We start from the raw sequence: 26,761 nt of genomic DNA on the forward strand, positions 1-26,761 counted from the left end.
AAGGTTATTGGATTTCTTCCTGGAAGAAAACTGTATTTAGCAAAGAAAAATTTTACAATTTACAACTGTGATGTATGTCAAAATCTGGAGGGTCTGTGAAATGAACATACCTCGCTTGTGGGCTTAATTACAACAGCAATAGCACCAAAGTGTTCTTTAATGTCAGTACTCTTTGCAGTTCACTGCTGATGAAGAACACTGATTTCATAATGATAAAAAGTACTTTATTCCAATTCCAAATTCTTCGTATCCTAAACTCCTTTAGATGTGAGACTCCAGTGGGTAATGCGTGTACCAGTCGGCCGTGTTCCAATAACGGCCTGTGCGAGGTGGTTCAGCTGGACTCGTATCAGTGCCAGTGCCAGGCTGGGTTCACTGGGGACCTGTGCCAGGAGGCAATCACAACCTGTGGTCCTGATGTCTGCTGGAATGGTGGAGAATGCTTCGAGGATTATATTGGTAGGAGCAGAGATTTTGTCATGTTGTTGATGCAGTTGTTGTGGTTGTGATGGTTGCTCTAGTTGTGTGGAGAACATGGTTGCGGTAGTTGTTTCTGTGGTAATAGTGTTTTTTATGGTGTTGTGTTTGTTGTGGTCACTGGTTTTACATACCGGTAGTTGTTGTGGTTGTGGTTATCGATGCTGTTGTAGTGGTTATTATGGAGTTGTTACAATTTACAGGTATACATGTTTGTTGTCTTCATTGTGTGATTGTTGTGGAAGTTGTTACTTAGTTGTATTTTTTGTGGTAGTTGTGTTTGTTATGAGCTCTCATTGAAATGGTTGTGATTTCCGCTTACCATTTTTTTTCACCATTATATAGCCATGGGTTTCTTTGTACTTCGCCATTTCTTCTTGGAGTTGTTGAAGTTGTGGTGGTTGTGGTAGTTGAGTTGATTGTGAATACAGTTGTTGTTTAGTTGTAACGGTTGATGTTGATGCTCGTGGTTGTTTTTGTTTGTTGTGGTCGTTATAGTTGTGGCTGTGGTTGTGACGTTGTAGGCAGTAAGTGTGCAGGTTGTGGTTGTGAATCAAATTTCAATTCTCATTATTAAAAAACAGCAAAGGTTGTTTGTGCCACCCAGAACCATTTCAATTCAAATTGGATCCTTTGGATTGTTTTTCAATCATGACTTTTTGTTTTTGCTTTCATCTAAAGGCCCGTTCTGCATCTGTCAGGAAGGATTCACAGGTTCTTGGTGTCAGGTAACTCCTGATGTGTGTTACCCAAACAACCCATGCCAGAATGGTGGCATCTGCTGGAACCAGAACGGACAAGTGAGTTGACATCTAACTAGCACATTCTTTCAAATTCAGTGACCATAACCCTGCATTTGTAAAGACCATTATGGCCAGACTGTAATCAAATCAGGTTTTTCCATTGGCAAATTTGTAGTTAATACAAGTCTCATTGTCTAATTAACATGTTGATTGATCCCCATGCATAAAGGACCATGATAGCCAGGATATAATAAAATTGTGTTTCTCCATGGCCAAATACTTGATGTTGTCTCACTTATGTTGCGATTGACTCTTACAGTAAAGGCCATGATAGCCATAGTATTCTAAAATGTTTCTTTGATTGATGTTTCTTTGATTGATCCCTATGCATGTAGGACCATGATAGCCAGGATATAATAAAATTGTGTTTCTCCATGTGAAATTAAAAAAACAAACATTACAACTTCACGTTGACTCTTTTATATTGGGCTTGACTCCTGGCTTAAAAACAAGGATTGCCAGTGTTATAAAAAACATGTTTCTTTGATTGACTTCAGTGCATGTACCATGATAGCCATGACATAGCAAAATTGTGTTTCTCCATGGCCAAATACTTTTTAAGAAATACAACTTGATTTTGTCTCACTTATGTTGGGTTTGACTCCTGGAGTGCAGACCATGATAGCCATAGTATTATAAAATCATGTTTCTCCACTAGGTTTACTGCGATTGTAAGAGCGGGTTTAAAGGTCCGTTCTGCACTGAGGCTGTCCAGGGATGTGACCCTAACCCATGCACAAACGGGGACTGCATTGAAGATAGCGGGGGTAACTTCCAATGCAGGTACAAAACAAAGTTGCGAGATATTTTTCAAAAATTACAGACTTCTTGTAACAATATATCTGTGCAGTTTATTGTAGCACTGTCTATATCTTTTTGTAGTTCTAAGGAGTGACTCAAAAAGAAGGAGTTCAACAGATTCTCATGTACAGTGTGCTCTTTTCGTCTAAGGAAAGATGAATACTTGAAAAGTTTATTTCAAACAACCAACATATCCATTTGAAAAACGATGAAAATTTTGCACGGTTATATAACTTTAAAGATTAACAACAGTATAGCAGCCGTTTCTAAACTTCATTTTTCGCCTAATGGTATTCCTAAGTTGTGTTTCAGTATATAGCAGCCGGCGAAATTGCTTTGACGCAGCAAGGAGGTAGCAGGATTCTAAGAGGGAACAAAATGGCGAAATAAACTCTTCGGTTGTTTCTTGAAAACTTGTTGATGATAAACACGATGAAAAACCTTCTTTGTTCTTTTTGTGGTTTGTTATACGTTATTTGTATTTCGCTTAGTCAAATGGCAAATTTGGTGGGTTTATTTTGTTGGGTGGGGGGGTTGATCTTGTTGCCCAGCGTTAACTTATAGACCATGTACAATTAGGTGGAAGTCATAGTTTTAGTCCAATGCAAACCATTAAGGGATCACAAGTCCCTCACTAGTCATGCAGTCCTAATTCAAGTCACAAGCTATGCAAATGAACTGTGACAAAAGCATTGCTTTGTTACTGTATACTCACTGTTACTTGTGACTGGACTTGTGAAGTGACTTTTGAGTTACCTGTGACCGGACTTGGGATGGATTTTGAGCTTTCATTCTCCATTCTTCTTGTGTCATTCCATGGAGATTGAATTACGCTTGTGATATTCTTCTTTTCAGATGTCCTCCGGGTTTCACCGGCAACCGTTGCGAGGTCGTTGACCCCTGCACCTCCCGGCCCTGCCGTAACGGCGCGACGTGTCGCTCCACCAGCACGGCGTTCACCTGCGACTGCCGGGGAGGGTTCACCGGCGTCACGTGTGAGATGGTGGGTCCCGCCTGCGTCAGTCAACCGTGTCAGAATGGTGGGCAGTGCCAGCCCAACAGCGATGGGTCGTATTCGTGTTTCTGCGTACCAGGTAGGTAGCTATGGTGATTTGATTAAAACAGTTTTGTTGCAAGTATTCAATTCAATTCAGTTGACATTTTAGCACTCTCAAAAAAACCAATACAAAGTTGGATAATATAAATAAAATGCATGCTGTTTTGATGTGGCCAAGGGATACAAAGTTTTGTTTTTCTGGTACATCTAAGAAAATGGTATGGTATGTTGGTCAGGCTAATGATGAAAAAGTTTTTGTTTGTTCTTCTGGAGATGCCCGCTAGGTTGCAGTGGAAATAGGAAAGTTGTTTTGTTTTCCACTTTCTGATTAATAGATCATGAGCTTGCGAGGTGACACAAAGGGATGATATAATTTTAATAATTTTTTGGTTTCTATTGGTTTTTTATACATGTGTGTAATTGTTTTTCGGTAATAATTTGTCTGTTTTTGTGTAATGGTATGCCTGATACAAGCTGTGCTTTCAAGATTTTGCCACCTCTACTGGTCTATATATCTTGTTCAATACTTATATTATTTTTCATTTCTGTCGTGAAGAGGAAACAAATGTGTTTGAATTGAATTTACCAATTCAATTCACTTCAGTGCAACTTTTATTTCTGTTCACCCACAACCTTAACTGAAAATCAAGTAGCATGTACATTGAGAGAAATCAAAGAACATGAAGAAAGACATGTATCGGAAAAAGGAAAAGAAAAAAAACAGAAAAAATATACAGGAAAATTCAATTAATAAATAGCCATAATAAGCCTAGGCTTACTAGGTTGGTTGCTATGGTGATATACCAAATTCTAAACTGCTGCTCGAAGATTGCAAATTTTTAATATTTTCTCATTTAAAATGATACTTGTAGCCTTGATAAACATTGCACATGTACTTGTACATGAGGGATTACTTTTCTTCAATTATTTCCCATCAATTATCGACTGTCGACCTAATTTGCACAATTTAAATATTTTAGTAATAGACCAATAGTTCTTGCTTTATTGTGATTGTTACATTGCAGGATTTGTTGGCGGCCAGTGCCAGTTAAACATCAACGAGTGTCTCAACAATAGCTGCCAGAACGGAGCCATGTGCGTGGACAGGATTAATGGATACACGTAAGTCAGAGCGCAGTGGTCAAATGGTTGCAGTGTTCATGAAGCTTGTGTTCCTGGGCAAGACACTTTACTTCAATTGCCTCGCTCCATCCAGTAATACAGTACCTGTGAGGGTAGTGACCAGGTCGGTGTGATCTTGAGCTTAGCTGCATAAAACTGATTTCATCGACTGTTGAATATGCTGTGAAAATAATAATAAAGTGCTTTGAGACTTTTGTCTGTAGCACTACACATGTCAAGCACCAGGTGATATTTTTATAAAGTCTTTCCTTGTAATATTAGAGCATGCTCCTCATCATGTGTCCAACGCTTTGATTTGTACCTCTGTGAAGATGCAACGCATTTATGTACATTCAGAAGAAAATTGGTCATACAATTCTTGTGAATAAGCCTCACAGAATTGGAGTCCCTACAGGCCTGTCACCAAGGGGGAGCCCAGGGGGTCCATGCCACCCATCGGCAAAAACCATAAGCGTAAAAATTATATTTTTTTCTTTGGGTGTGCCCCCTAGTTTGTACTGTGGCCCCCCTCCCCCAATGCCCGGAGTTGGCAACGGTGCTGAGTCCATAGCCAGCTTGTGGTCAAATTTCTCACTAAGAAACCTAAAAGGCTATTAGGAAGGAAACATTAAGAATAGTTCAATGTTTGGAGAAAATGATTTAAAATTTTAAGGATAATTTATTGTGGTTGTACTTTTTAATTTGTTTCAGGTGTCAATGTGCAGTCGGTTACAGTGGAACTTACTGCGAGAACAGGGACAATTGTGCCACCTCCCCGTGCCTGAATGGAGCGGTCTGCCAGAACACCCCAAATCCCCTCTATGGAACGGCCTACACCTGTTCCTGTGCAATCAATTACGTCGGGGTCAACTGTGAGAGTCGTGACTTCTGTGCCGCAACGCCCTGCCCGGCCGGCGTGGCATGTTCTAATATTGGGAACTCGTTCCTCTGTGATTATTGCTTGGGTAAGTTTTTAGAATGGTCGGAGATTTTGAGCCTTTTGATTTGTGAAAACTTTTGAGGTCTGTAAAATAAAATCATGTGCGGGATGTTTCTGCATGTATTTGATGCAGTCCTGCGAATACCATTTGAACCCTAATTTCTTTAAATCTGCAAAGAATAACAAGCCTGATTTGTTGAAGTACAGTTTGAATTTTGGAAAATTCAGGAAACTTCACAGCAATCTTGCCTAAGGGAGTTGGGGTTAAATTAGTTTACTCTAAAAATGAACTTTTATATTTTATGTTATAAGGTAACCCATGTCAGAATGGAGCAACGTGCACCAATGATGTGTCGTCCGTTGAAGGCTTTACCTGTACGTGCGTCAACGGATTCACTGGTGTCCTGTGCGATGTCGATGTGGACGACTGTGCGAACACGCCCTGTCTGCATGATGGAATATGCACGGACTTGGTGAGTGCCGTATAGGGGACCAGTCATTTGCAAGTGCAGTAGTTAAGTGAATGAACTGCCTGTACATTAAATTGGTCTCAGGTTCAATGAGGCTAAGTTTGCTGTTCTAGTATGACGTATTGCCAATTGTTTATTTACTTTTAAATTATTTTCTGTGTTTTACATGACTTTAAATTTGACTTTGACCTACGTTATAATTGTTTTTCTTTTATGAAAATGGAATTCAGCTTTTGATCCAAACCCTGTGTGCACTATTAAATAGACATAAAACCTTAGATTTGAAAAATTCTTGTACTCAATTTGTCAATTCCAAACCTAACATACAACTGTCTTTTTTTGATTCTGTGGCAAACGTATGGGACAAATTCAGTCAATTTTCATTATTAAACTCCACCACATGATACACAAGTTGAAACAAGAAATTGTGGTTTTTACTTGAATGGAATATCAGACCTTTTTGAAGTGGGAAACTATTAGAGGTATTATTACTGGGTTACATACGGTCATGCAGTACAGGCTTGGCAGAATCAGCTGATTTACAGGTGTGGCTTTGGCTATTAACCACTTCTGGACGGGATTATTTTTACCGAAAATGTTCTGCCGAAAACTTTGATTTTAGAATAAGGCAAAATAGAGCAGCCAACTTCTGATATACAGCCAAACGTCACAAATACTGATTCCCAAGAGTCATTTCAACAGTGTTTGTATTATATTTCTTGCCAAAATCTCATGTTTTTTAACACTCTAGGGTGTGATCACAGAGCATAAATTGTAGAACAAAAGGCCGTGCACAGCGGCCCAGTTCAAGGTCAACAAACGGTCCGCCTCCACAGACTTCTCGGACTTTGTGTGTGTGTACAAAACAAATGAGGGATAAGCGTGTTCAGACGTCACCCGGAGGCAAGGCGAGGCACACTTAATGTTTTAACCCGTCAGCCGTGCGTGTGTTTAAAAACAGCCAGATCGGGTTAACATGTCGTCCGACGCGAACTGGTTATCAACAATATAATGATGTAGGAAATACCAATTACCATAGACTAAATCATTGTTTTTAGACATAGCCAAAGGCTCAATTTCAACGTGACTTTACCACAACAAAATTTGAATACATGCTCAACTCTGATAGGTCTGTGTGTCTGTATGTTTTTGATGTTTCAGGTGAATGGCTTCAGCTGTAGCTGCGTGGATCCCTACTACGGCCTGAGATGCCAAGCCAGCATCTGTGACAGTGTACAGTGTGGGGCAGGGGCCCTGTGTCACCCCGTCTCTCTCACCGAGTCTGTGTGTCTGTGTCCCTTCGGCACCACTGGGGAATTATGCTCTGACAGTAAGAGTTCTGCTTCCAAATATAATATCTGATGCAGCGGATGTGAAAAAATAAAATTAGACTTTGAAAGTTTAAAATAGTGTTTAAAATTCTTTGTATCAAATTGCAGATGGATAGGCTAATATCTCATTATTCTATGATATGGATTACATAACTTGCAAGTTATTTAGGTAAATTTGTGATGTGGTATGTCTAAATCAGGCACATCTGAGCAATCAAGGGAAAAACTGATTGTTTTTAACAAAATTAAGACACAACCTTTCACTTTACATCCATCGATTTTTTCACTAAGATTGGATTTTATGAAGCCGAATTACCAAAAAAATTGAAATGAACCACAACCGTATCTCATTTGACTTCAAAAGATATTTAATGTTTAGAATGAAGAGTTGTTATTTTAAAGATATTTATGCTGCTTGTTCAGTTTGTAACATTAATACACTGTATAAACCTTTACCGCTTTTCAAGAGTCAGAGAATCGATATATCAATTTGATTTGCAGCTTTTTCATCAAAAGTTGTCAGACAAATGCTGCGGTTTAATTAGACAAGGAACTAATTGTTTCCCTTCATTTTCCAGGTATATCCATCACTGTCCCGTCATTTGGAGCCTCTAGCTACATGCAGTACAGTCACACGTTCAGCGGCTCGCTGACGATAGCGGTGTCAGCTAGATCAGCCAGCGCTAACGGAGTGGTGCTCTATGCGGTGCCCATGTCTGATGGAAGTAGGTTGAAATTCATACCATACTTGAGAAATACAATTATACTGTACGTGAGAAATATTCTTTATAACTGTTATCATTGTTCTTGAAGGGAAAAGGTTGATTTTTATACTGCGCCTGAGAATTTGTTTTACCAAGTCAGTGATTTCTTGAAGTGATTTGCTGGGAAGTCACAATGGGCCGGTCATCTTGGTTGAAGGGTATAAAGCAAATATTTAATGGAATTTTAGCCCATCCTTGGAAAACTTGATAAAGTCTCAGGTACTGGGTTTGTGATTAGACAGTAAAACAATTGTTATCGAGTCGTAATACACAAGACTCAAATTTCGGAGCCAAGCTTCAAATGCAGCCCTCATTTCAAAAACTCTCACAGTAAAATGCTAGGTTGAAATATTCATTAGACAAAGAAGATCAGAATTTGTGGATTATTCTTTCTGATCCTCCTCTCCAGTAGGTTACATCACCATCATTTTCACTGGTGGCCGTGTGGCACTTAGCGTGCAGGACATGAGGGGTTCAGAGAGTGTGGTTACCAGCCTACAGGCCACGTATACCGATGATGCCTTCCATCTGATTGAGGTGCGACAACTCGCTGGTACCCTGCAGTTGGTGGTTGATGGTAGCGACGCTTCATCGGTGCCCTTCACAGGAACTCTCTTCACTGGGTCCAGTCGTGTGTTCATCGGAGGCATTCCATTCGTAAGTGTCTCTCAACTTTTGTGTCTGAGTCATTTTGTTTGGGTGAATTTCTGGTTATGCATTGTACAAGCAGATTGAAAGATTTCTTGTCGCCAATATTTGAAAGAAATCATTAATATGCAGCAAATGTTGAGTTTTGGTGTGTGACAGTTTTTCTTGCTGAGTGGAATTCGTCGTGTTTTCAAATTTCAATTTGTAAGATGGTGTGCATACCAGAAAGTGAATTTACTTGTTACTATTGTTGAGTTTGAACCGGGAACACTTTAAATCCAACATGAGTTGACTTTAGCAGATAGGCACAAAGAGATGCTGAGTAGATTTGCTTGTAATAAACATGACCCAAACCCCCCCCCCCACCCCACCCCCAAAATAGTCAGAAGGCTCTACAACTTCTTTTAAGTATGGGTCTTTTACAAACATTGAAATCAGTTGGAACAGTCTGTTTTTCACTCACAAATATCTGCATATGTGAAGATGTCAAAAGGAGTGATCTATATTTTTTTTTATTGGGGGGGGGGTAATCATCCTTACTCGCAGCTGAGAAGCTGAAGTGGCAAGGACAAAGCTACTGGTACGTGGTCGAGCCGAAGGCATGTAAAGGCACCTTAGGCTGTTGTCATTGGACCCATGTCTGACCATGGAGCACAGCCAGAAATCGAAAGTGTTGATTTGAGTTGATCTATCGTAATGATGATCTGAGTATGCTTTTCTGCATATAAAAACTCAATAAGTGGAAAACTACGTTAAGACTCATCTTGTAGAGTTCAGTCTCCAATACAAGGTGGAGCAAATTGATCAAACTTTTGATTTTAGAATTGAAATGTTTCTCCTTTTACTAAACTATGAATTTTTTCTACACATTTCCTCCAGGAAATTGTGCCACCTCCCGTCATCACTGCCAGGGATCTGAACGGCTGTGTCCGGGATCTGCAGCTGGGGTCTACGTCTGTCGATCTGACCGGTGATTTTGCCGCGTCGGTGAACGTCAATAACTGCTTCATTCCAGTGTGTGACAGCATCGATTGCAACGCCAGAGGCAATTGCACCGAACTGGTGAGAATGTGAATAGGTTGTCCCGAATATACCAAATATTGGAATATTCGATCATCAACAAAATATTCAAATAGCTTTTTGCCAATTTGAAAATTCAGGAAAAAAAAGCACACGACTTGATGTTTATTTTAATTGTAAAGTTGCTGCGCTTCACTGTCAGATGCCACTTTTTTTGTCGATGGTGGTTCGTTGTTCCCATCCTTTTAGCAGGTTAAAACCTTTGACACTTACTGTAAAACACTCCAGTCGTCTATATATTAATGTACTTTTTCATTGCAATAATATTATACTATGAACCCACGTGGGAAAGTATCTTCTAGTTAATGTGATGCAATCTAGGAAAACTGTACAATTTTTGAGATTTTTTTATCATTTCAAGCTGGGATTATCTTCTTTCAAGATATCTTTTTCATTGCTTTCATTTAACCGTTATTCAATAAGTTATTTTTAATTTTTAAATCAAGCGGCAAACAGATCACGAGGTGGTGTTGAAATTTGAAAGGGTTAGTTGGGAATTACCTTATTTTATTATATTTTCAAGTAGAAACAGTTTTAACAGCCAGCAGGTTTTCCCAGATTGCGTCACAAATATGACACTTTCTCTTCCCTTGAATTATTTGTGTGAGACTCTTTGTCGTCAATGTTCACAGAGTGGTAGCGACTATTCTTGCAGCTGTGCTGTAGGCTTCACTGGTAAAGACTGCCAGGTACCAGCGTGTCACACTAGCTCATGCCAACATGGTGGAACATGCGTAGTCCAGCAAGGCAGCACAGTATGCAGATGCGCTCTGGGATACGCCGGGCCAATCTGTGAAACCGGTAAGATGAAACGAGCCACTTTTCCGGTACTGCCCCGAACTGCCCTGCCTGTTGTTCCCTGTACTCAGTGTACTGCCCCAAACTGCCCTGCCTGTTACTTCCTGTACTGCCCAAAACTGCCCTGCCTGTTACTTCCTGTACTGCCCAAAACTGCCGTGCCTGTTACTCCCTTTACTGCCGTAAACCACCCTGCCTGTTACACCCTGCACCGCTCCAACTACCATGCCTGTTACTCCCTGTGCCACCCCAAACAGCCCTGCCTGTTACTCCCTATACTGCCCCAAACCACCCTGCCTGTTACTCCCAATACTGCCTGACATCGCTCTGCCTGCTATTCCCTGTAGTGCCAAAAACTTCCCTGCCTGTTACCCCCTTTACTGCCCCAAACCGCCCTGCCTGTTACTCCCTTTACCGCCCACACCACCCTGCCCGAAGCGAAAATTTCCCTGCCTTCATAGCTCAAATCTGCCCTGCCTGTTACTTCCTGTACTGCCCCAAACTGTCCTGCCTGTTACTCCCCTTACCGCCCCAAATTTCCCTGCCTGTTACTCCCTGTTCCCCAAAACCACCCTGCCTGTTACTCCCTTTACCGCCCACACCACCCTGCCTGTTATCCCCTGTAGTGCTGAAAGCTTCCCTGCCTTTACAGCTCAAATCTACCCTGCCTGTTACTCCCGGTACTGCCCCAAATTGCCCTGCCTGTGACTCCCTGTTTCTCAAAACCGCCCTGCCTGTTACTCCCTTTACCATCCAAAACTGCCGGAGCACTCTGTGTTTTTATTTCAGGATTCATCAGGGAATGAATAAAATGTTAAAATGTTATACATAGTAGTACAAGTGCTGAAAAATTTCCACAGTCCCCCCCCCCCCCATTCCTTAAGTAGTTTTAATTGCAAGTGCTTTTTGTCAGCGTAAGTTGTAAGAAGTGTGGACTGCATACACTGAAAACTGGCGATAAAGGATCATGCATTGTGAATGTGCGTAAATACAAAAGGTTTAACACGATTTGATTTTTATATTTCCTCAACCAGCTGTGCTCTTTAACATCCCACAATTTGCCAACACATCTTACATCAAGTATGCCCTGCCAGCCGGCCAGCCTGTTATTGATAGCCTGGCAATCACTATGGAGTTCAGAGCGGAGGAACCTGATGGTCTGTTACTGTATGGTAGCCAGGCTAACGTCATGGGAGACTTCTTCTCACTGTCGCTCGCGGACGGTCGCTTGGAGTTTGAGTATAACCTTGGTGAGTGGGGTTGGGTTGGATGGATGGGTTGGGTTGGGTTGGTTGGTGGGTGGGTTGGGTTGGACTGGGATGAGCTGGGCTAGGTTGGAATGGGGTTGGGTTGGATGGACTGGTTGAGTTAGGTGGGTTGGGTTTGGCTGGACTGGGTTTAGGTTAGCTTTTGTTAGGTTGGGTTGGGTTGGGTTTTGTTGGGTTGAGTTCTGGATTGATTGAGTTGGGTTGACATGGGTTGGTTAGGGGTTGGATTGAGTTTGTTTGGGCTGGGTTTGATCGGGTTGGGTTTGGTAGGGTCTGGTTGGGTTGGGCTGGGCTGGGTTTGGTAGGGTCTGGTTGGGTTGGGTCAGGCTGTGTTTGGTAGGGTCTGGTTGGGTTGGGTTGGGTTGGGTTTGGGTTCTGTCTGAATTGGGATGAGTTGGGTTCAGCAGGGCTGGCTTGGGTCATTTTGGTCAGGATAGGTTGGATTGTGTAGGGTTTAGTAAGGTTTGAGTGGGTTTAGGATAGGGTAGGGTTGAGTTGGGTTGGGTTGGTTTCAGTTGACTATAAAGATTTGATTGTTGGGCTGGGCTTGGTAGGATTTGGTTGGGTTATGTTGGGTTGGGCTGAGATGAGTTTGGTTGGATTTGGTTCAAGTTTGTATGGATGTTGTTGGTTGAAGGTTAGTTTGAGTTGGGTTGAGCCTGTGGCTTATTTAGTGTGGGTAAGGTTCAGTTTGGTTGGGCTTGGGATGGGCTGTTCAGCTTAACTGGACTTGATTGGGTTGTGCTGGGTGGAAGTCTCATTTTATTTGATATTTGTTACTTTGTTCCACCAGGCATCGACACGGCAAGATTAATCAGCAGTCCAGTCACCCTCAACACCTGGGTCACAGTGACCATTCAGCGTAATGGAAAGTCCAGTGTGATGACTGTAACTGGACAGAGGTAGGTCACCAAACTTGTCAGTTTTCCTTGTTGTTTTTTTGTGACAACAGAAATTTGAAGTCATTTATCCATAAAATGGTCCTAAATTTACCCCTTTTTTTTCATTCCTAGCCCTGTAACAGGTACTTCCAGTGGTCTCCTCTCATCGCTCAATGTGCTGCCTGAGGTGTTTGTTGGAGGCATGGATGACCTGACCCCTGCGACCTTGAGGTCAGGGGTCAGTGTGGGGTTCACGGGCTGCATCCTGTCTCTGTCCATACAGGGATATTCTTACAGGTATGCTGACATGTTTATTTAGTTTTACTTTTTTCTTAAATTGATTGCGATAGATTGATTTGAAATGGACTTACCACAAGTGTGCACGTCCCTGCAAGATACGTCTTATGTTGCAAAGCACGATTTAGTGTAAAGGCCGGTTCAAACTTCATGCGAATGAGAGACGTTATGAAACATTCGCTGCGGAATTCATCGGAGTTATTCGCAGCACGAATACTCCACATGATGTCATGAAATCGCGTTCGCTTTCTCTTTCGCGCAGACTATGAACCAGACTTAACAAACCTTACCCTGTTAGTGGCCAAGTTTTTTCACAGCTTGCAATGCTGCATGCCCACCGGGTATCTTCTAAAATGCATAAACATAAACAGGTATCTTCTAAAATCTCTACAATTTAACTGTTTGATTGAATTTTGAAAACTTTTGTATGTTGTCCTCACTAGTCAATCACAAACCATCCCATGTTATTTTTGACTATACTTGCAAATCGACTTGAAATGTACTCATGACAGGACTTGTGATGAACCTGTGATGGACTGATCTATAAGTTAAGTCTATTTATGTGTTCTTTTCCGTCAAGTTTCAACCAATCAGAGGCCCTGAGCGGAGCCAACGTGGCCCAGTGTGATCAGAATCTCTGCGAGGCCCAGCCCTGCCTGAACGGCGCGCAGTGCCTGCCGTCACCAGGCTCCTACACCTGCCAATGCCCCACGGGATACCACGGCATCCACTGCGGACAGTCCCACGATGGGTGCTTTGAGAACACCCAGTGCGCCAGTGGCTCGACATGCCTGGCCGTGGGGAACGCCTTCCGCTGCGTGTGCCCGTTCAACCGGACCGGGGAGTTTTGTGGGGAGGAGCAGGGTAGGTCTTCCAAGAGTTGCAGGCTGTTGAAATTGATATTCATTTATTTGGTTTTTTTATTCATTTCGTGGGCAAGCCTTAACACTTACAATCTGGTTAGCATTTGAGCCCTCCATTAAAAAAATTAATTAAAATCATCAACAAGTGAGAAACAGAACACAAGGAAAAATAACCACAAATTAAACAAACAATCTTACTGGCTCTAAAAACTAGTCTACCCTTTTGAAACAAAAATATGAAAGAAAAAGGATTGAAAAAAAGGCAAGCGAAATGGCACGAATAAATAGTAGCCACTGGCTAAAGTGAAAATGCATATTGTATAACATTGAATGAAAAATATATAAAATATTTAATCGCCACACTACTTAACATTAAATGAGAAGTTTTAAAATGGGCCAAATGTTTGGACAAATCTGTGTCTCAGATATTGTTAAATATTAACTCAAAACAGGGCTAATGTCGCTCAAAAAGGGGGTGGGGTTTTTTTTCAGAACATTTCTTGCTTATGTAAAAATAAGCTAAATACAGAGAGTATTTATAAAAATTGAAATAGAAATGCCCCTGGTCAACAGTACAAGGTTTAAAAGAGATTAATAAGGGGAAATCTGTAACACATAATGCATCATATGTGTAAATCAAATCTATAAATAATTATAATGCATCATTTTAATAAACAATCCTGTTCATTCTGTTTTCTTTCATCAACATCAGATCTGACCAATCTCAGCCCTAGTTTCAATGGCTCCTCCCACCTGACCTTTGACCCTGTGACGGCAGCCAGTCAGCAGACCAGCATCAGCTTAACCTTCCGCCCGTCAGCCAATGACGGCCTCTTGATCTACACAGGGGAGAGCCGGTCCGGTGGGGATTTCCTGGCTCTGGGCATGCTGGGAGGCGTGGTGCAACTCAGATATAACCTAGGTGAGTCGGATGAAGGAACCAATTTCATCAACTTTCCTGGGAAAAAAATGTTGTTTAAAAAGTTTTCCTATTCAGCAAATTTTATATTGGGTTTTGCCCTTGCAAACGTATTTTTTTATAAACACTGCATACTCGGTGTTGTCACGAGTGATTGTAAGAAAAAATTCACAAGCTTACTCGGTGAGACTCAAACCCACAATCTCCTGCTTACACGTGTAGACATCTTGACCACTCCAGCACTGAGTTTGCCAAACCTGACTTGGCAGTTGTTACTACACGCAACTTTTTTCGATGGAATTTTGTCTTAGGGCTATGCATTTTTCAATAATTTAGTATTGGATTATTCTAACTTTATCTCTATTGAATGTTGAAATGCACTGATAAAGTGTACCTAGACATACGCCAGCCAAATTTTTCGTGTTCGAATGGTTGTGGAGAATTGACAAAAATCTTATTAAAGTAATATATCGAAGAGTTAGATACCTGATGGATTTTTAAAAAGAAATTGAGTTAATATGCCCCATTGGAGCTCTCAAATCTTACGCAAAAGTGGCTTTCACCAAAAGTGTGGCCTTTGGCAAAAAGAATTTTAAAATATGATACAAAAGAACATTATGGACGGTTTTCACTTGAATCAGTTCACAAACGCACAAGCAAAAGATCTCAAGTTACTCGAGACTCATTACATTTGTTCTCATATCACAGATGTTAGCACGGCCATCCTCACTAGTCAAGCCATCGCCTTAGACCAGTGGCACACGGCATCCCTTCAGCGCAATGGTCACTCAGCTGACCTGTACGTGGACGACCAATCGATCACTTACCAGGGTAGTGGTCTTGCCGGGCTGACCGTTACCGGCCCGCTGTACGTGGGTGGGGCTCCGGACTATGGTCAGCTGCATGTGGACGCAGGTTTCTTTACGGGATTCCAAGGATGTATGCAAGATTTACAGGTAAATAAATAAAAGAAATTTTGGGGGCTATTCATCCTTACTCGCAGCAGAAGCTGCGTTGCGAAGGACGCATCTACAATATGGTCGAGCCGAAGGCAAAAGGAGCCCTAGGCCGCCGCCATATGGCCAATGGCTTAGCATTGAGCACAGCCAGATCAAAAATGTTGATTTTTACAAAGGGAGAAAAACAGGAGAACCCAGAGAAAAAAAAACTTGTAGCACAGAACAGAATCAACAAACTCTACTCACATAATAACCCAAGCTAGGATTCAAACTTTACGCACTGTGCCATCCATGCCACCTGAGGATCATAGACAAGGCTTATCAAACAAACAAGAAAGAATTTGTTTGTGATGTGTGAAAGGGCAAGTTTGGCTACGACTGTCTGATCACACATGTGGAGTACAGTGCCGTGGTCTCGTGGTCTGGCGCTTTGAATTTGTGGTCTGCAGGTTATTCTGCGGGTAATTCTGCGGGTTGTGGATGTGGCTATGGTGCATGGTCCTTGGGCAAGGCACTTTGTCACTCACTGCTTCTCCCCACCCAGGAGTAAATGGGTACCTGTGAGGGCAGAGATGGTTATTGTGGTTGATTGTAGCTGCTTTGAGCCGAAATGGCAGCATCCAGCTGTATACTCCCCAGGGAGCTGAAATAGTATTTGGTATGTTTTATTGGTCCAATGATCTGGGGTAATAATGATGTAAAGCACTTTGATCTTAGTTAAAAGTGCTATGGAAGATCCATTATTATTGTTTGTTTTTTATAAAGATTTGAGGATTTTCACAATCCACCACATGCATGTAAATCCATTCATTTCTCTGTTTTTGATTCCACTTCAGGTGGGCGGAACCAGTGCCACGCCCATCCTCTGGCAGACAGCCATCGGTGGTGTTGACATCGGTCAGTGTGCCTACAGTCCCTGTACCCCCAACCCCTGCCTGCGTGGTGGGCAGTGCCTGGTGGTGGATGACAGTACGTTCCAATGCAGCTGCACTGTGGGTTGGACCGGAACCACATGCGAAATAGGTAGGAACTATCATGAAGTGGTCATACTAAAGCCATTCATTGTTATTGAAACATAACAGTAAAGCAAATGAGCAAAGTTTATGTGAAAAAGCTTTCAGTGAGCAAAATGTGAGTTCCTAATTTGAACAGAAAAAAAAACCTACACTGAAGAATGTGAGCCTAAAGCAACATCATAGCAATAGAACCTCAGTTGTCAGGAAAACCATGAAAATTGGAAAAGTGCATTTAATCACAACTGGATATCTCATTGTTTGCATACATCTCAAAGGAATGGATACAAGGGCGGATGGGGGGGGGGGGGGGGTGAACGGGGGCCATGCCCCCTTCCCCAAACGAACCCAATTTTTAATTTTTTTTTAAAGGAAACATGCAGTCCAAAATTTACATAACGTATTTTATTTTATATATACATTCATTTATGTGTATTAAATGTGAATTAAAAGCAGAACTGGTTCTGGTGTACATTTAGTGTGGTAATTTGCCATCCAAAATTGAACCCCCCCTTTTTGATTTTCGCGGCAACTCCCAATGAGGGCGCTGTTCATTACGTAAACGAAGGCAGAGAAATCCAGGGCCCGTAAATGACGTCTGGGTACGAGACGGATTAGCGAAGCAGACGGATTAGCGAAGCCACTGTGCTTTGTGTATGTGCAGCCGCCGCGTACGCGTACGTGGCATTATGCACACGTACGAATGTGTCTACATATACATGTACATGCACATGTGGACGTGCCACGGTGCAACCGTTGTCGAATGAAACAAGGACGACCGTCATGACCGTGAAAGTTCCGAAGACTCTTCCTCTTCTTTCCTTAGCGAATCCGATGAAAATGGTACAGATTCGTCCGATTCGAATCAGAGTTCTAATGATTCAGACACTGACTCAATGTTTTTTAGGAGCATGCCCAAGTTGCTGTACAGACCAGCATCAAAGCACGACAGTGCAGCGCAGAGGGCCGCGAACTCACTGGGCCCAGACCACATTGCTCTGGTATTTACCTTCACTTTGGCTCTCCAAATGCTCCGATATTTCGGATTTACTGGAAACAAATGAAGGCTTACTCCATCCTTTGTAGTTTTGCTACACCCAGCAGCCACACACCTTGTCGGCATGGCCGAAAATCAGGTGTTATTTCTCCTCGATTCCGAACGAAACACCAGAAAAACTTTCAGTGCCGCAATGTATGTACATGTATTATGATGCACACCGCAATGCCGGTGCCCCCTGCAGCGCGGCAAGTCTCTGCCTTGATTTGCGACATACCCCTCGCGAAGTTTTATGTTAATGAAGCTTCCCTTTGTGGGGCGGAGTAGTTTGACCAAACATGTTCACAAATTATTTTCCCCCATTTATCCCAGAAAAAAAACACCGCTATACACAAAATATTGTTAAGAACATCATCCTTTATTGATTTAAGCAAAAAAAATGCAATCAAAATTTTATTTCATGTTCCCTTTAAGTGGCGTCGCAATAAAGGTAGGTACTGCGTACACTAACATCTTTTCCTCAAAAAAAAATTGTAAAAGTGGTCAGAAACTGCCTCAGATCGCACCACAGAGCATCTAGAATTCAAAAAAAAATTGTTGGGCCCATTTTTGGGGGGACCAAAATATTTTTTTTGGCCCCCCAAAAAATGTGTTCTGGATCCACCCTTGAATGGATATTGGAACAAACTATGTTCCAGTGTAAACTTAATGTCATAACCCTTTAAATGAACATTCTCTTCATTTTTTTCTCATCTTACAGCTACCAGCGTGACCATCCCATCTTTCTCTCCTCCTTCCTATCTCGCGTACTCCTTCATTCTCATCCCTTCCACCACCACCCGCATCCGTATGGAGTTCAAGCCCACGGCTAGCGACGGCGTGCTGTTCTGGAACGCTGACAGTAACGACTACATCGGGATCGGACTGGTGGAGAACTACGTACATTTCACGTTTGATCTGGGCTCAGGTATTTGTAATCTTTGTGATGACGGATTAGTGTTTCAGCCCCTACACTATCCAATTTTCTTGTGATTTTCACTTGTGTTTTAATATAATTTGTGTTATACAACTCCTGAATAAATCTCTGTCATCGGATTGGTGGGTCTTTGATCACCTGTCATTGAATTTATTATCCTAACCCGCTTCCTGGCCGCATCCCAAAAAAATAGAAGTTTCATTCAGTGGTAAATAAAAGTTCCATTGTTCCATGCGTGTGCAAAAGGACTTGGGTCTGATGCCACAACAGTAATGCCTTACAATCGTCACAATATTTGTGTGGTTGTTTCATGGCTCGTTGGGATGCAAATAAAAAAATGTAGAAATGATTTATCGTATACCTGTACATCGACGGGCTATGCTTTGTAAATTGTAACTTTCCGGCTTTGAAAAGCATCATATTTTGTAATGACGAAATTTGCTAGTTAACAGGTAAATCTGTTTTATAAAGGAATGTTTTGCCTTGTTTTTGAGTTTGAATATTGAAATTCTACCTTTGAATGTTACATATACAATGTGTAAAGTCAGTGGAGAGTCAAGTTTCTTTGTAACAAGTGTGAACCTGTTATGGAAACGCTTTTGACCTAGGAAGCGCATGACATGCATCTACGATAGCAAATAACACCATGTCAAGTCTGGTGCTTAAAGGAGATTTGCGTAATTCTTTTCCAGGCCAAGCCAACATCATCAGCGGCACCGCGGTCACTGTCGGCCAGTGGCATGAGATCTACGCCGTCCGGGAGTCGGTCAACGGTCAGCTGACACTAGACAACCAGCTGACCATGTCCACCGGTCAGTCTCAGGGCCAAAGCATCGGTCTGAGCGCTGGGGCCATGACCTATGTGGGAGGGTACGGCCAGGGAGTGGTCATACCGAGCAGAGCTAGGATAACTGGAGGTAATTTTTGACAAGCTTTTTTGTTGACATCCATGTACCCTTACTGTACCAAAGCGAATTATATGAGGCATTCATCTATTGTATGAATTGTGAACAACTTGCCTCTTTTGCTTTAGGTTTCTCGGGTTGCATTCGGCGGTTGGAGGTCAACGACCAGCCCCAGCCTTTAGACCGACCCCAGGAAGGTCAAGGGCTATCTGAGTGTCAAGACGACAGTCCCTGCAATCTCAACCACGCCTGCGTCAACGGTGCCACTTGCCTGGATGATGCTGTAGACAGCAAGGGTTACCGGTGTAGCTGTCTACCAGGCTACACAGGCAAGTTTGTGATGTCCGAATAATAAACTCCATGCACTTCCCCCCCCCCCCCCCCCCGGACTTACAAAGATAGAGTTAAGGGACACCACTGGAAGGTAGTACTCTTGAATGTATTAGCAACGATACCCCTGGAGCTCACACAAAGATGATATGGGTCTGTGCGCACTAAGAATACAATTTTTCGGACATGATTTGCACCAAAAGCATGCCACCAGTTGGGAGCCCGCGCAACAGATGTGAAAGCGCCTACTTGGTTATACATGAACTTGCCTTGAGGTCACTAAAAATGGCATCAGTACTTACTACAAATCCACTGAGATACCGACTGGTCTGTGTTATTCTCCATGTCATTTATTGAGGAGTCAGGTTGGCGTAGCGGTACTTTCCTTGCCTTCCACCGCTGTGACCCGGGTTCGATTCCTGCCTGGGCCAATATGTGGATTGGGTTTTCAGTCCCTGCTCAATTCCGTGGGTTTCCCCCAGAATATCTTCGGGGCTTTTCCTCCCACCTCTAAAACTGTAATTGCTTCTCATTGTCTTCTCTCTACAGGTTTCCTCAGGCTTGCGAGCTGCAGTGCCTAGGGTACTTTTGAGGAATCCTTGGTTTCATTACCAGAAAGAAATAAAGTGAAAGATAAAAATTTGTATCAGGTATTAACTTGTTCACTTATGTTGACTTAATTCATGTTTCCATTGTCATTTACAGGAGAGTTTTGTGAGACCACACCCTGCCAGTCACTCCCAGCTGCCAGCCAATGCCAAAATGGCGGCACGTGTTACCATAACAACAACGGACAAGCTACCTGCCTCTGCACACTGCAGTATACGGGAGCCACTTGTACTGACAGTGAGTGGCTACCGTATTCTTCATCACGATTAAAAGTTATACATCGGGGCCCAATTTCACGGTGCTGTTTAGCAGGAAATGCTGCTTACCAAATTTAAGTGCTGAGCAGTAACAAGCTGAGAACCAGTCATTGGCAATATTGTATGAATTTTAACTGGTAACATGTTTCAACTATAAAGCAAACTTTTGTTTTTCAAAATGCCCATTCATTTCGCAGCCAATCTTCCCTGACACCAAATTTTCTTCACATTCGCTTTCACCTGAAGTACGAACCAGCCTCTATGCAGATTTCTGAGTGAAGCAGCCACTTGAAATTGGCCCTGGTTTGGGCGGGATTTTTGTGGATTTCAAACCGTAGAGCTTTTTTTTGTGCTGAGGCTAGTCATGACTTTAAGTCTTGTGATAAATGTTCCTGTTTTGTTTTCTTACAGGCCTGACATACACCACACCACAGTTTATGGGCCGGAGCTATTTGGAATTTTCATCGGAGGTTATTGCCAGGTATGTCATCCTTACGTGCCTGTACGTGTCCATCTTTTCAAACCGTGGACGAAAAATACCAGAGAACAAAAGAGAACAATATCGTCCACAATTCCCAGCATACGTCCGCGATTAGGGTCGTGTACAAAACCGATGGGAGTCTTCCTAAAAAGTTAGTGTACAAACAAAAGAGGGACAATATGACATCCATGATCGACGGTGAACACACGTTTGTGTGTCCGTGTTTACATGCATTACCACACAAGCAATATACACTCAGAAGCCTTGAAGACATCAAGAAAAAAGACATTTGTAAAAACAATCCTCCTTAAAGTTTATAAAATCATAAAATCTTGCAAGTACTATTTGCCTAGTTCAAACCGATGACTGCTCGACAGTGCCTTTAATGTTTAATTTTGTCCCATTGTGCACTGTAGGTAAAACAGATTTTCACATCCAAGAGAAGTTTTTGTGTTGCTAAATGCTTGAATGATGCAGATCAATATTGTGCAAAGTTTGTTGGTAAACATGTTTGCATTTGTTTGAAATTTCCAAAGTAATACCACCCTCTAAAATCACCTTTAATACATTTAACATATTAAAGCCATGTTCTTCTTATTTTTCTTGATATATTGTATCGTTTGCTGTTAAATATTTTTAAATACCCATTTTTTTTTCTATTATTTTCCAGTGCTTTTTCGTCCAACCAGTTCAGCGTGACCTTCCGCACCAGCGACCCCTCAGCCAACAGCCTGATCCTGTGGTTCGGCGCAAGCACCAGCGACGATTTCATCGCGTTTGGAATCAAGAACCAGCGGGCAGAGTTCCGCTACGATCTCGGTGACGGTGTGGGCATGGCAAGGGCTAACAGTATCCCCATCAACAGCAACATGTGGTACAGCGTCACCATCATGAGGCAAGTCAATTTTAGGGCATTTGTGAAACCTTGTCTCTAGCTCCAGATGCAGGACATTTTAGGGCCGTGACTTAATTTAAACGAGGACTCTGGCTCCATTTGCTACATGCTGTGCTAAAGAATGATAACAAATGCTTATTTCCACTGGGTTTCCTTCCAAATAATTCCAAAAACCAGGGATTTAGTTGAAGCTGGAGTTGAGGCCGGGCTTTCGATAAGCTGGGACCAAGTGTGGCATTGTCAAGTCGTTTCGAATTTGAAAATATACTGTAAAGTTATAGAGTTGTTCCTCATGAGTCAAATCACAAGTTGGTTCGCAAGTTGAAAAAGAGGTCAAGGGATGAACATTGCTATAAAGGAATGCTTTTTTGTTGGAGCTTGTCATAGCTTGTCACCTGGGATATGACTTGTGATTGGACTTGGGATGTGACTTGTGATTGTCTTGTGACAACTTGATCACAAGTTTAATTGTTATACTGAAATAACCATGGACCATATACTGAAATATGAGGTGGTGTGCCAGGAATTACTTTCTTGTGTGTGGTCTTTATAGCTCTTGGTCTTTTGATGAAAATGAAATAAATATATTAGGGGGGGGGGGGTGTTGCTAATTGTCCTTACTTGCAGCAAAACTGAACTGTGAAGAATGCAGCTACAATATGGTTGAACTGAAAGCATGTAAAGGTGCTTTAGGCAGGTGCCATAGAACCCATGTGTTACCACAGAGCACAGCCAGATCAAAAGTGTTGATTTTTGCAGAGGGAGGAAAACCCGAAAACCTGTAAAAAAAAAAACTCGTTGCACGGGAGAAAAACAACGAACAGCTCTACTAAAATATGACCAGAGCCGGGAATTGAACCTGGGCCACAGCAGTGAGAGGCTAGTGCTGTATGCACTGGCCCACCCATGCCACCCTATGAAAAGCGATCTTGGAATTTTGACAAAAATTAGTGGTGGAAGTATACACGTATTTGTACTGGGCTCAGAGTGAAAATAAAATAAATATATTTAAAGCGATCTTGGAATTTTGACAAAAATTAGTGGTGAAAGTATACACGTATTTGTACTGGGCTCAGAGTGGAGTCGGAGTTCCGGTTTGTTTTTGCAAATATCTGTACATGTCTGGCATACTGGTGTCGTCCTTGTGTCATCTTTTAAGTCCTACAAGTCAGGGGCCCAAAATCATGAAGCCGGAGCCTAGAGCCAAAGCTGGTGACAAAACCCAGGCTTGGAAAAGCCCATACAAAAGTTTACGGCACTGTTCACTCACACAACTAGGTCATTATAAGAATTTTTCTGACTGTTGGATTGCTTCTATTATCAACCCATTGTAGATTTGGCCGAACGTCTACCATGACAATACAGGACCTGAACCAGAACTCACAGACTGTGACAGCGCAGAGCCCCGGCACGCAGTCAGGACTAAACGCATTTGGCAGCCTGCTGTACTTGGGTAAGAATCCAAACGTAATCATCCGGGGTCCCAATTTTATGGATCAGAAAGAGAGTCTGCTCGACAAAATCATGTGCTAAGCAACCAGTTAGAGGTGGTAAACTTTCCATGGCATTTTGGCCATTACCCTTTTTTGCTGTTAAGAAAATATTTACCGAGTTTAGCAAATGTCTGCGCTTGGAACTTGTGGGGAATTATCCCCTTAGGTGCTGTGATTTTTATAAACTTTTCAATTTTGTTTCCAAATGAATTTTCAAAGAATATGATGTCTTTGAACATTTTTGAATGAATAAACATTTTAGCAAAGAGGCAGTGATTCCTTAATTAAGAAAGAGCTTAGTATGCTGGGCTTGTTTAATGCTGCAGCTTGCTTGGCCCAAGTTGGGCGTTGCACCTGGTCTTTGCAGTATGCGTACACACACAGTCATGCACGCACTGAAGTGGTACGAGTGCTAGCATAGCACGTGCTGCACTTTGGGCAATGATAGAATTCAAGGCTGGCTTGTGATGGCAAAGTGTGTTGAGGATATCGACTAAATTCCGACTTAAGCTTCCCGTTCCTAATTCAGAAGCTGAATTGAAAAAAGGGGTATTTTAGCAAGGACTGATTTTTTTTAGTTTAATATCTCATTGGAAAGTCATAACTTTTGTAATGCTACAAACAAACGATCGATGCAATTTTTATATTTTTTTTTAATTTCAGAAACATTTTTTCCATTGCTACAACATTTCATTTTACATTCATCTTTTCCCTTTCCTATGTTTTCCAGGTGGATACCCTGACGACATATCACAGCTGACCGGCGGCTACTTTGACAGTGGCCTTATCGGATGCATCACTCAGCTTAGTACGGCCCTCAATCCTGCTAGCCAGTCCCTGGTAGCGGTCAGCCTAAACAGTGACCCGACCAACGGGGCCGGCATTGCTAACTGCCCGTAACTCAAAGGGTCACGAGTGGCCCGCCAACTTTTATCATTGCGAGGGCCTAAAGCTGCTCTTTCCTAGCTACATGTATTTTGGAGTTTCACCCGGAGAAAAAGTAAAGTTTGTTTTTAATGGCATGTAGGATCATTTGCAACACTCAAAAACAAATGGTATTATTGATTCTAAGTAAATAAAAGTATGAAACATCCTGTGAAATGCGATGCCTGGAATGCTGTCTTTCTAAAGATTAGAGGAATTTTGTGTCAGTATTAACAATGGTTAAGACCTTAGGATCGCTGAGAACAAACATTTTTTCTCAAATACTGTTAATTTGTTAAACGGTCAAGAGCTGGATGTTGACTTCAAGCGTACGCTCAGGTACTATGTATGTATTACTTTCCCCAACGACAAAGCCGACACTCCGGCACTCCCTGTGACCCATGGGTTCTATGACAGATTCCACAAGCTGCACATAGACCGTTAAAATTGAACAGCGTTGTTTTTATGAATTGGGCCATTTCATTAAATTACGATAATTGCAAATGATCCTATATGCCTTGAAAGTGTGATTTTTTTTTCTGAATTGAATATTTTGAAGAGCATGGAAAATATTGCTTAGCTAATTTTTGTGTTAAGCAAAATTCGGCAGAGAACCAGTTCTGGGCCAAATTCTTTACAAACATGTTTAAATGGGAACCTGTTTTTGCTAAGCAAATATTTTCTATGCTTAGCACATTTCTGTGGTTAGCAGTTCCTTGAAATTGGAATAGAATCCTGGTCTTGTAAGTAACTGCCTTTGACTTGTATTTTACTCGGCCCAGTGATTCTTGCTGTGCGAGGACGTCATCCAAGGTTGAAATTTGTGTAGAGAGTTCACTAACGAAACTTTCTTATTAAGGGAATGAATAAGCCAGTGCTTTGAGGCAGCATGGATTTAGGTATGGTATTTCTGGTATTTGCAAGTAACGCAATGATTCCTAAACAAAGGTTCATGATCGTTTTGATCTTGTTCTCATTAAAAAAATTTACGAAGGCCTCAATTGGAACAGACTTTTATGGACAGAATTCTTGCTTTCAAATATCAGAATCAAAACTAAATATATGCCTAAAGTACTGTTTGCTTAATGTTTGTATTGAATAACATTCCTTTTTAAACTCGTGCTCATGTACTTAATGTGAAGGTTTGGAAAACTATTTAAATTTGTACTCGGTTTTAAACCAATTTGACATTTTAAACCAAGATTTTTCCAAAAGGTTTTTAATATATCTGCACATTTCCTTCAGCTGAAATGAGTGATGTCTGTGTTTTTTATACTCTATTTTTGATATTGCCGTCCCAATGTTGCTTGAAATTCTCGTCAAGAAGGGACACAGTGACACACAGGGTAAGAGTTAGGGGAGGAGACACACAGTGTAAGAAAGATGTGGACAATTATGCCATCTTAGTTGCATTCCCCGTGCTGTTATCAAGTTTCACCCTGAAAATGGATTTCATCTCTAACTTGCATTTTTTTTAGCAAAACAAAAGTTATTCTTAAATGAGACATCAACCGAAAAAAAATTGGCCCATGTTTTAATAGTTGTCAAGTTACTACTTTACAGTTCATCTGATTGGCTGCCAGACCATTCTGTTCTCACGGGGTAGGCTGGTTCCCGCCCCTAAAATCAGTATTAATAATGTAAGGAGCCAGTCTGCTCGCAAAGTGGATCTGTTTGTGCCAAAAACAAAAACCTTTCTGCAAACGGTTACAGACATCCAAAAAAGGAGTTTTAACTAGTTCATGTCGGATAAAATTGATACACGCAAAGTTTTTGCAGTATCGGAACAGATGACGGATAAACACGCAATAATAAGACCGGAAATATCTGTCAGCGTCCCGCTCGCAGCATGCGAGGCTGGAAATATCAGGGTGTGCTACCCGCACATGACGGCCTGAACCCGTCTGGCATTGAGGTTCATGAAAAACAATCCCGCCCCTGGGTCCGGTCAATAGGGAGGTTTCGCAAACCAACGGATACGTTTACACTTACGCTTAGCTATCCGTATCCGTTTTTTTACTTACGTGTAGCGAGCGAGATATGCGTGTCGTCTGCACGTTTAGCGGATAGTGAGCGGCGTATGACGTCATACGTGCAGACGACACGCATATCTCGCTCGCTACACGTAAGTAAAAAACGGATACGGATAGCTAACCGTAAGTGTATCCGTTCACTTTCGAAACCTCCCTTTTGTCAAAATAATCCCGGCGCGAAGTGGTTAATGGTTGGAATAAAACATACAAGTTGAAAATGTATTACAAAAAATTGAGTTATTTTTGGAAAGCACGGGGAATGCACTTTTGATATCATGTACATGTATTTTATAAATTAGATTTTTTGAAAGTTGCATGCTGTTTGAAAGAGTGTTCATGTATTCAAATTTCAGTGTCATCATAGAACGTG

The 26,761-nt window shown here is 41.8% G+C and overlaps 1 protein-coding gene across 1 annotated transcript in view; it reads left to right on the top strand.

The window, feature by feature from the left end:
• The window catches only part of LOC119723141, a 65,126-nt gene extending 38,875 nt beyond the window's left edge, over positions 1-26,251 (top strand). Inside the window, exons 22-48 of the mRNA XM_038193690.1 lie at positions 266-459; positions 1,159-1,277; positions 1,939-2,063; positions 2,937-3,175; positions 4,164-4,260; positions 4,972-5,225; positions 5,513-5,673; positions 6,832-7,000; positions 7,580-7,726; positions 8,175-8,422; positions 9,293-9,475; positions 10,126-10,294; positions 11,326-11,541; positions 12,353-12,461; positions 12,573-12,737; positions 13,318-13,601; positions 14,313-14,522; positions 15,228-15,475; positions 16,315-16,501; positions 18,249-18,455; positions 19,157-19,381; positions 19,498-19,698; positions 20,405-20,545; positions 20,977-21,046; positions 21,717-21,941; positions 23,276-23,394; positions 24,165-26,251. Coding sequence (XP_038049618.1) covers positions 266-459; positions 1,159-1,277; positions 1,939-2,063; positions 2,937-3,175; positions 4,164-4,260; positions 4,972-5,225; positions 5,513-5,673; positions 6,832-7,000; positions 7,580-7,726; positions 8,175-8,422; positions 9,293-9,475; positions 10,126-10,294; positions 11,326-11,541; positions 12,353-12,461; positions 12,573-12,737; positions 13,318-13,601; positions 14,313-14,522; positions 15,228-15,475; positions 16,315-16,501; positions 18,249-18,455; positions 19,157-19,381; positions 19,498-19,698; positions 20,405-20,545; positions 20,977-21,046; positions 21,717-21,941; positions 23,276-23,394; positions 24,165-24,334 — 4,882 coding nt within the window. The 3' untranslated portion in view covers positions 24,335-26,251. The remainder of the gene's footprint in view (positions 1-265; positions 460-1,158; positions 1,278-1,938; positions 2,064-2,936; positions 3,176-4,163; positions 4,261-4,971; positions 5,226-5,512; positions 5,674-6,831; positions 7,001-7,579; positions 7,727-8,174; positions 8,423-9,292; positions 9,476-10,125; positions 10,295-11,325; positions 11,542-12,352; positions 12,462-12,572; positions 12,738-13,317; positions 13,602-14,312; positions 14,523-15,227; positions 15,476-16,314; positions 16,502-18,248; positions 18,456-19,156; positions 19,382-19,497; positions 19,699-20,404; positions 20,546-20,976; positions 21,047-21,716; positions 21,942-23,275; positions 23,395-24,164) is intronic.
• The last annotated feature ends 510 nt before the right edge of the window (positions 26,252-26,761 follow it).

The sequence above is a fragment of the Patiria miniata genome, unplaced genomic scaffold (assembly GCF_015706575.1).
Source record: "Patiria miniata isolate m_02_andy unplaced genomic scaffold, ASM1570657v1 HiC_scaffold_16, whole genome shotgun sequence".
Lineage (NCBI taxonomy): Eukaryota > Metazoa > Echinodermata > Asteroidea > Valvatida > Asterinidae > Patiria > Patiria miniata.